Source organism: Panthera onca, chromosome F1, assembly GCF_046562875.1.
Source record: "Panthera onca isolate mPanOnc1 chromosome F1, mPanOnc1 haplotype 2, whole genome shotgun sequence".
Lineage (NCBI taxonomy): Eukaryota > Metazoa > Chordata > Mammalia > Carnivora > Felidae > Panthera > Panthera onca.
In genome coordinates this window covers 24,107,919-24,117,372 of record NC_138355.1, presented here as the reverse complement: position 1 = coordinate 24,117,372, position 9,454 = coordinate 24,107,919, and the positions used below count along the sequence as shown (strand labels likewise).

Below are 9,454 nucleotides of genomic sequence, written 5' to 3'. Positions count from 1 at the left end.
GGGGGGCAGGGAGCAGGGCAGAAGCCTGGGTTGCTCCCTGTGAGGCTCCCTGTAAGCGGGCTGGGCCACTTCCGCCTCAGGGGCGGCAGCAGCTACTATCTTCACATCCCCTCTCCCAACAAACAACACATCCTCCCTGGGTGCGAGTTCTGACTGAGGTAGCAGGGCGGGCGGGGGGACAGCAGGCGACATGGCAGAGGAGACCTATTAGCGCAGAAGCAGGAAGGGAGAAGCAGCTGGTACATCTTGGTGTTGAAAACGGACATTCTGGGAAATAAGAAGGAGCGTTCACTCTTAAATCCGTGCCCAGCTGCCCCCTCCTCAGGTGAATAACAGAGCATTCTGTGGGATTTCTATTTCAAATTCCTCATTTATTTTGACATTCACTTGGTTGTGACTCCAAGTTATCAAAGATGCAGGACAGGAAATGTGCAGCAGGAGCAGTGAAACGGCGGTGGAGACGAGATGGCGGAGAGGACAGGGTGTTCCCAGCCTCTCCTTTTCTTCCTGTTAGGGAACAATTCGAAAGGTGTCCAAAGAGTGTCCTGTAGCACAGACTCCATAGCTAAAAAGTGCAGCACAATTGAATGGGTGGGCTTCCTCTTCCATAGGTTAGACCGTCACAGCTACGGGGAGACAGACAGGCAATCTGGAGACTGTGTCCTGTGCACTGTGGGGCTGTGTGGGGGAGGGCCATGGCCCATCATCCCTCCAGTGCCCAAAACCCAGATTTTGGTGTGTAGATTGATAAGATTTAGGCTAAGAAAGCTATAGGAGGAGAGGGGACTGTCTAAGATGCTTTTCACTGAGGGACCCCAATAGATCGATGCGAGAAGCAGGTGATAGTTGACTGGGCTGTCTTGATTTCTCCAAAGGCAGAAGGTACAAAGGAGGGACAGCCCTTGCTGTGGCTATTGGCTGTGAAATTCCCAGGCGGGGAGGCACTGGGGCTGGTCATCGGGAAGCCACAATGGCTGCTAGACCCAGAAGCTCATGTCAAGGGGGTGCACCTGGGCCCAATGAGGACTGCTCAGGGGATGGAGCAGGTTAAAGTTGCTGTCCTAGGCTGGTCCCTCTGGTCTGGGAGAGAGAGCTCATCACCCCCACCCAGAGCTGCCTCCCGATGTTAGGAAATGCTACTGTTTGAAATCACTCAGTAGGATCAGACATGGTTGCTTTTCCCTGACCGTGAAAATCATTGTGCCCGCTAAACCTGTGTTTCACCGTGGTCCTTCAGCCCTCAACACACATCCTTGCACACTGGATCAGGCCGTCGGTAAGTACATCCAGCCCCTGCCAGGGTGAGGGCAAGGAAAGCAGCATAGCGGGCAGGTCTCTTCAGGAAGTCCTGGCTGTTTGGAGTACTAGCGGGCTCTTAGGTCTATCTGGGCAGGTCTCATTTTCCTGGAGAAAATGGGGTCTCGGAGACGACAAATGACTGGCCCTGGAGCTAATGAGTGACCAGAGCGTGTGTGCCAGACCCCCAGGTCCTCTGATTCTTCAGCCAGTGTGCACTAATTACAGAGGAGATGCAAGGTGACAAGTGTGTCCAGACAGAGTGGAGCAAGAAGTGTGGTGAATTCTCTCCCTGCCCCGCTCTCTCCCAGCTGCACCTGGCCCTTTCTCAAATGCAAAATTGGGATTCCAGCAAAGGGGCCAGCTCTTCCCCTGCCCCACCCTCTGCAGCATTCTGTGATGCCACAGTGGTGGGGAGGGGGATAGGTATGCCCTTAGAAGGGGGGAGCAGCCACCCCTTACTGTAGAGGAAACCAGAAAACCCATCAGGTGCTTTCCTTCAAATGGCATAAGGCCACAGCCTAGTTCTAAGTGGGGACTGAGGGCGAGGCTTGGACAATTAACAGCACCCCCCCCCCCGCTGGAGACTGGCGTGGGGTTGGGGGGAGCAGCGGTGGGAGGGAAGCAAGCCCAGAATCCATGGAATCCAGCTACCAGGGAATGTCCCCTGGGAGACTCTGCAGGCTCTCCCCGCACCAGCCAGCTGGTTGCCATGGGGACCGGCCACCTTAATCACCTTTCACTCCTGCTGTCTGCGGGTCAGTTCTTCCTTTCTAGCTGGAACATCAGAGACCCTTCCCTCTGCAGCTCCCAAAGGTGGCAAAGCCCCTGGTGTGTGTGTTCTCTGCCAGCTGGTGGAGAACACACACACACACACACACACACACACACACCCTCACAACACTGCTCCCGCACGCTGCGCTCAGGCTGGTGGGCCAGGGCCCCAGAGACCATCAGCAAGTAGACCTCCTTCGCTAAGCTGCTCAAACTCAGCAGCAAAACTTTGAACTAGGTTCTCCGGCAGGGGCAGCTGGTTCCCAAGGCCGAGAACAGGGATCTGCGGGGAGACAAGGCTAGACATGACCCTTTCGGTGCATCCTCCACAAACAACCTTATGCTGTGACCCTGAAAGTCAACTCAACGTGTCCCACGAGAGAGGGGGCCGGTACAGCTGTTGTGTGTTCTGGAATCAGTGCCCATTATTGGAGCAGATGCAGAGGCTGTGGCCCTCGTGATGACCAAATACGAAACTAGACCGCGAACTACTTCTTGGATTCCTTGTAGCTCGCGGGTCCTGGGGAGGTCCCCGGAGCACCTCCTTCTCCCTCCTCAGATTCTCACGTCTCCCCTGGCCCTGGGCCCCTTTTTCGTCCATCCCTCAAGGAGTCTGGAGGCCTCTGGGGCCTTTGCTTAGCTTTCCTGGTGCGCCTCCTCCCGCCGTCCACCAAAGCTGGGGGAGCGAGGGGAGCGAGAGCGGTTATGACGGGGCCAGAGCCGGCAGAGGACGGTCCCAGCACGGAAGCCTGCAAAGCCACCCGCTCCACCTGCTAGCCCCCACCTCTGAGCCCCGGGGCCGGGCCCTGCCCTGGTCCTCACTGCACTCAATAGCTTGGATTCCACCGTGGGGCAAGAAAAGCCAAAAAAAAGAAACTGAGACAGTCCTCGTGGGCTGTTGGAGGGGATCACCTGCTGCCCCCATGGCTCCTGCTGGGAGAGCAGCATCGGTACGTGGAGGGGTCAGGGGTGAACGGGGTTACACGTCTGTACTAATAGCCCTTGGATTGGTGAAGGCCTCACGCCCGGAGCCTGGCCACGTCACCGGGTAACTCTGGGGTACTGCCAGCTTGAGGGTCGGGGGTCCCCCTTCCTTGTAGTATGTAGGAGCAAAGGAGAGCCTCTCGCCTCCGCCCCCGTTGGGTACCATGTCAGCCGTCCGTATGTAGAAGGGGGAGCTGTACGGGGAGCAGGTGGTGCAGTGGCCGGCTGCCGCCCCACACGGCTGGCCGCAGGGCTCGCTGGTGAGAGGCACCAGGCTGCCTCGGCCGTCCAGGGCTTGGGAGCTACAGGCATTGCAGGTGGGGCCTCTGGGGTGTGTGGGCAGGTCGTGCTCTTCCTCCTCCTCGTCTGCATCCTCGGCCCTGCTCTTCTTGCAGCAGTAATACTGAGGGGAGAGTGGGGAGGGATGCCTGAGGGCTGGATGCTCCCCTTCCAGCGCACAAAGGCACCCGCGCCCCTGTCCACGGAGGACCCTGTGCAGAGAGCTTCCGGGTGTCGAGACTAAAACGCAACACCAGACGCCCACGTTCCACCAATACACAGTCCCAGCCTTGCGAGACCAGTACCTTCCCTCTTCCTTCCCCCTGCTTCCAGCTCCGGGCTGTGGTTGAGAGAGGCGGGGCGGCAGAGAGGAGAGGCATGTCTGTCCTATCGAGGACAGGACTGGGGCAGCTGGGAGCAGTTTTCTGTCTCCCCAGAAGGATGCCTTTCCCACCAGTCCTGAAAGCTCAGATACGCAGGACACACAACACAGTGACCCAGCATCTTCCCAGCACACTGCCTTTGGGGACTCCAAAGTGTACAGGGTGTGGGGGCTGCATGGCTCCCTCTGGCCACCCCCAATTCCCAGCCCCCTTAACTTATGCCTCCCACATTCCATGGCTTTGGGCTTTGTCACCCTCCAAGTGGGCCCCCGGTTTCTGCCCCCGGTGCCCCCTGGGGACTGACCTGGAGTCTACAGTAGCACAGGACGGCGATGATGCAGAGGAGAATGACCGTAGCTAGGATTCCGCCAGTGATCACAACTGTTCCCGCTGTCATCCGCCCGATGCCCCATCAAACTCTGCAAAGATGCGTGCAGAGAGGTGAGGGGCGGCCACACTGGCTGTGGGGCAGGGAGGCCTCCTGGAACTTTCTACACAGTTGGAGGCTGGGCGGACCTGAGGGCAGCTGGAATAGGAGGGGCCCCAGGGACTTCCTGTGCCTGGGCCAGCCGGACCTGAAGGCCTACGGCTGCAGGAGGGAAGAGAGGAGGCAGAGTGCTCACTGAGGACATAATTCTGCTCTCTGCGTCTGTTCAAAGGATCTTGCTGTCTTTCTCTAGTTCTCTTCTCCTTCTCCACACACTCACCCCATGATTCCAAGACACAAAGACAGCGGCTTCCTCTCCTGAGGGCTTAGTCTGTGGCACTGCCCTAAATTTTCCCTGGCTGTCTCGGTTAATCCTCAAAATACCTCTTGGGATAGTTATCCATTATCCCCGTTTCACACACGTTGAACCGAGGCTTTGATTGGTTTGGCTGAGATCCTGTCCAGCCTGGTTCACCCCTGACGCCATGCTCTTAATCCCTGCCCTCCAGGACACAAACAGCAGACTCCTGAGCCTTTGACCCAGGTGGAGGGGACAGGGTCCGAATGTGAAAAGTTCTGCCCGGTTCTGCCCTGGCTCAAACCCACACTCCTTTCGGGGGCATCTCTCCTCTCTTTTCAACTCTTATGGAAAACAAGGGCAAGGTAAGCCCAGGGGGAGTGGGCAATGGGCAGCATTCTGGCTCCCGGAAGCTGGTGGCGAGGCCGGAGGACGGGTCCTGCTAATGCAGATAATGGGCCAGGGGTGAGCTCTGGACGTGAGGCTGTGTGGCCTCAGGCAGACTCCCTTTCAGGCACCGCCCTCCGGGCACTTGGGGACCACGGCTGGCCCTGCTAATGGAGCGGGACGGTGGGAGGAGACTTGGCATCTTGAGGAAGGAAGAGTGCCCATGAGCACTTACGTTCAGTAAAGGGAACAGTGACCTGCAAGACAATAAAAGGGACAGAGATGTTGGAAGAAGTGTTACCCCTGAAAAAGGCCCCAAGGGTTACATCGGTCCCTAAGGCCCTCACCTTGCTTTCCCCTCTGTGTGGTCCACCACCGAGAAACCCACACGTCCCCAGCCCGGTCTCCAGCTGTGCCTCCCGCTACTGATAGGTAGACGCTTCACTCGCACATCCCTCTGGTATCTCACACTCAACTGTGACGGCCTAAGTCATCACCCTCTTTCCAGAGGGGTGCTCCCACCTCTAGCCTTTCACCAGGGCTGCCACGAGGGGCCTGGCGGGATGTTCCTCATTCAAAGGGCAAGTGGGGCCGGAACGCAAGCTGCGGTCCCCTGAGGAAGGTGTAGGCCCTGCTGTGTTCACCTGGCGGAAGGAGCGCTTCCTCCTCACCCGGGTCGCTCCTGCCCCCCACCGTCATGTGCCCTGGCTTTGCCCTGCTCCAGTTCCCTGCGTGCTCACCACCAATTTGTCTTCCCTCCCCACCTCCCACTGCCCCCCTACACGAATCTTCCGTCCACCAGGAAGGCCCAGTTCCTAAGAAGCTTAGAGCCTCGTGATGAAAAGATACTTCATATACTGGATGATATGGTGTAAGACACACAGACCAGGGGCTGTGGGGACACAGGGGAGGGAGCAGCTAACTACTCGGGGAAGGTTCCCTGGAAGATGTTACATTTGAGCTGAGTCCTAGAAGCAGACAGGGAGCTTGTCCAGTAGACAAGTGCAGAGGGCTGGATGAACAGCCCAGGCATGTGAACGACCACAGGGGGTTCCAGGACCTGTAGCGAATCTGCAAAGGCTCAGGCAGGGTAGGCAGGAAGTGGGAGAGGCTGTGAGCCAGGCAGGGAATTGGCATTTAACTCTCTTCGAGGCGAGGGGGTTTCCTGAAGAACTCTGGGTAGAGGAGTGCATGAACCCGCTTTCTCCACCTGTTTAGATCCTACCCACCATCCAGGGCTCTGAGAGACCTCCCTGACCTCCCCATAGTGGTGTTCTCTCTCTAGACTCCTACTGCAAAGCCTTTCCACGGGCCACTTTTTTTTTTTAAGTTTATTTATTTATTCTGAGACAGAGAGAGAGAGAGCAAGCAGGGGAGAGGTGGAGAAAGAGGGAGAGAGAGAATCCCAAGCAGGCTCCACACCAGCAGCACAAAGCCCAATGAAGGGCTCTAACTCACAAACCACAATATCATGACCTGAGCCAAAATCAAGAGTCAGATGCTTAACCGACTGAGCCACCCAGGCTCCCCTTCCATTCATTGGCCACTTTTCTTTTTTTCTTTTTTTTTTTTTTTAATGTTTATTTTTGAGAAAGAAAGAAAGAAAGCACGAGCAAGGGAGGGGCAGAGAGAGAGGGAGACACAGAATCTGGAAGCAGGCTCCAGGCTCTGAGCTGTCATCACAGTGCCTGACGCGGGCTCGAACCCAGGAAGCTTGAGATCACGACCTGAGCAGAAGTCAAGCTTAACTGAGCTAGCCGCCCAGGCTCCCCCATTGGCCGCTTTTCAAATCTTGTCCCGGTAAAATGCTTGTCAAGTTTCACATGGGAACATCTTAACTCCTCCAGTACTTTAGAGGTCCTTTGGGATCAGGAGCTGTGTCCTCTACTGCTTCCTATGCCTGCAACATTGTACACAGTGCTGGGTGCCAAGTGGGTACTTGATAATCACCTCGTGGTGCAGCGTTTCCTTCATGGGCCTGGCAGTTATGACTCAGACCCACCACCAGGGGGCAGCAAGTTGTATCTCTCGGCTCGCTTCCCATTTTCAGACCTGAGCATCACTGTTCCAGACCAAGTTGACTTTGCCCAGATCCACGGTGGGCCATGCTTCAGGGCTTCACTGGGCATTCGCTGGGTTTGGGGGCGGGGGGCGGGTGAGGAGATGAACCTCAGCTTTAGGAGAATGTATGTGCCCTCATTACAACATCAGTCCACTTCCCCTGCTTCCCCTGCTTGCTCACCAGGGAGGGCTGTTGAAGAGACAGAGGCCTGTGGAGTGACCTGAAGTTGGAGGCAGCAGTGACCCACTCTACCTGAAAGTCTCGGCCTCGTCCCCTGGGATGAGCTGAGCCCGTTTTAGGATGCAGCGAATTATGAAGCTATATAAGAACAGTGCCCTCCCCTCCTTCTGACCTCCATGCCTGGCCTCCCCTCTCTCAGTACCCTGACGCTGTACGGCACAAGTGACCTGGAAACGGGGAGCACGGCAGGGCAGGCAGAGGCGCACATCTGAAGACCCATCTGAGGTCCAGCTGTGCCATTTAGCAGCCACCCCATCTTGGAAACTGACCTCCTTTCTCACTTGTAAAAGAAAGATTAAAAAAAAAAAAAAAACTCAGCTTACAAGCATGACTGTGAGGAAAAAGTGAGATTCATGTGTGCAAGAGTCCCTTGGAAACTCCAAAAGATCCTGCAAACACAGCTATTTGTGGGGAAAAGGAAGGCCCAGATGTTGTCTGTGTCTGATTAAATCTGGCCTTAAAATCATAAGCCAAGAAGGCACAGATAAAGGGCGGGCAGGGAACAAGCCAGGTCCCAGCCACTCTCCCTGAGGGCCCCCTACTAATGGTACAATTTGGCATTGAAATTCCCATAACCAGTGGCTCCTATTATTTCCGGTGGGTTCAGGTTCTCTCTGCAACTCAATGCAAAGAACAGCACTCTACAGTCTACAAGTGTGCTTCCATTTACTGCCCTTCCTGCAATAGGGAGGCTCTGAGATGGCCTCTGGCAGCCATGCCTCAGGTAGTCGCCTTCCCTAGAGGGTGGGTGCCCTCTGTGACTTACTTCTAACCAACAGAACACAGCAAAGATGACGGGATGTCGCTTCTGTGAATAGATTATGTAGCATTCTGACTACCTTCTTGCTAGCCAACTCCTTCCCTTGCTGGTTTGGACGCAGCAAGTCGCCATGCTGGGAGGCCCATGTGGCAAGGAACAGAGGGTGGCCTCTGGCCCTCAGTCCAATGACCTAAATGGAACTGGAAAATCACACAAGTGAGAGTGGAAGCGGGTCCTTCCCCAGTTGAGCTTTGAGATGAAACTGTAGCCCCAAGATGCCCGAATGCAGCCTTATGACAGACCCAGAGAGAGGAACCCGCTAGCCATGCCTGGATCCCTGACCCACAGAAACTGCAAGGTAATCAGTGTGTGTTGTTTCAGCTGCTAAGTTTGTAGTAGTCCCATTATACAGCGAGAGATAACTAATACACCTCAGCACCACGCAAAAACTCCACATGCAGGAGAGGAAGCCAGACCATTAAATAAATGATGTGCCTGAAGTCAAGTGTCTGAGTCAGGACCCGAGGGCCAGTGCCATAAAGTCTCCATAATACCCAGCTGCCTTCTGAGGAGCTTCCAAAGGACAGGAGAAAGAGGTCCCCTCCCAGGGCCTAGTGGATCTGAACAGATGGGTTCAGTGGTGGCCAAGTCAGGGACCAAGGACGGCCAAAGAGGACAAACCTGTTGCCCGCTAAAGACTCCCGGGCCTGCCCTCTGTGACCAGGACTTTCTGGACTTCCTCCCCACCAACACCCCTCGATACCCAGGGCCCGGACACCTTCTCCTGGGGACAGAGGGTTGGCCTGAGCCACACACTCACGTGAAACAGCTGGGGCAGCAATGGCTCAGTCACACAGGCTGTGCCTGAGCAGACAGCGGTTGGGGGTGCGTCATGGCCAAGGACATCAGTTCCTGCCAGAGGAGAGAGGGGAAGATCAGTGAGAGCTGGAGAGAGAGGCCAAGAGGACGAACTGACTCCAAGATTCTGAATGGACACCCCCCAGAGGGCCTTGGCTCTCGACCTCCATGGCTGCCTCAGTCTCTGAGGCTCTCAGCCCAGGAGCCCGAGGACAGACCTGTAAGGCCACATCCTACCCCGTCTTTGTTTGCTGCCCTCAGCACTGCTGTCCGGACCCCGCTGGCCAACACAGGACACTGGGCACGAGCTCCTGCCTATTCTGGGAAGTGAGGCTCAATGGGGGGCAGGGAGTCGCTCACGCTCCTGGAGAATTCTGGGCTGTGCCCTGGCGAACGTGTCCTTGTTGCCTGCATGGCTGGTCCTTTCCTCCACGGCCCCACACACTCTTCCCCATACCCTTCCCCACTCTTCCCCGGGCCTGCCCGTATTCCCAGTGCCCAGAGCCACACACTCCTTCCTCTTACTCCAGTATCCTGACCTCCCCCAGGACAACATACCAAGTGGACAGTCGGATGAGCAAGTTCACACTGGTGGGCTGATGGAGAAGGGGGAGGCAGGATCCTACCAGGACATTTAGGAATCCAGTCTAGGCTAACTACTGGGGCTCCCTTCAAGCGAAAATTCTCTAATTTATTTACAGGGGAG

The 9,454-nt window shown here is 56.2% G+C and overlaps 1 protein-coding gene across 4 annotated transcripts in view; it reads right to left on the bottom strand.

The window, feature by feature from the left end:
* Nucleotides 1-350: 350 nt before the first annotated feature.
* LOC132686113 (protein FAM163A) overlaps nt 351-9,454 on the bottom strand; it is a 79,620-nt gene continuing 70,516 nt past the window's right edge. For 3 of the 4 annotated variants that reach the window (XM_060643663.3, XM_060643666.3, XM_060643664.3), the window contains exons 2-5: nt 8,711-8,802; nt 5,064-5,085; nt 4,021-4,135; nt 351-3,457 (exon numbers count right to left, since the gene is read on the bottom strand). In XM_060643663.3, coding sequence (XP_060499646.1) covers nt 3,050-3,457; nt 4,021-4,113 — 501 coding nt within the window. In that variant the 5' untranslated portion in view covers nt 4,114-4,135; nt 5,064-5,085; nt 8,711-8,802 and the 3' untranslated portion in view covers nt 351-3,049. The remainder of the gene's footprint in view (nt 3,458-4,020; nt 4,136-5,063; nt 5,086-8,710; nt 8,803-9,454) is intronic. The other variant, XM_060643667.3, reaches the window with a different exon arrangement.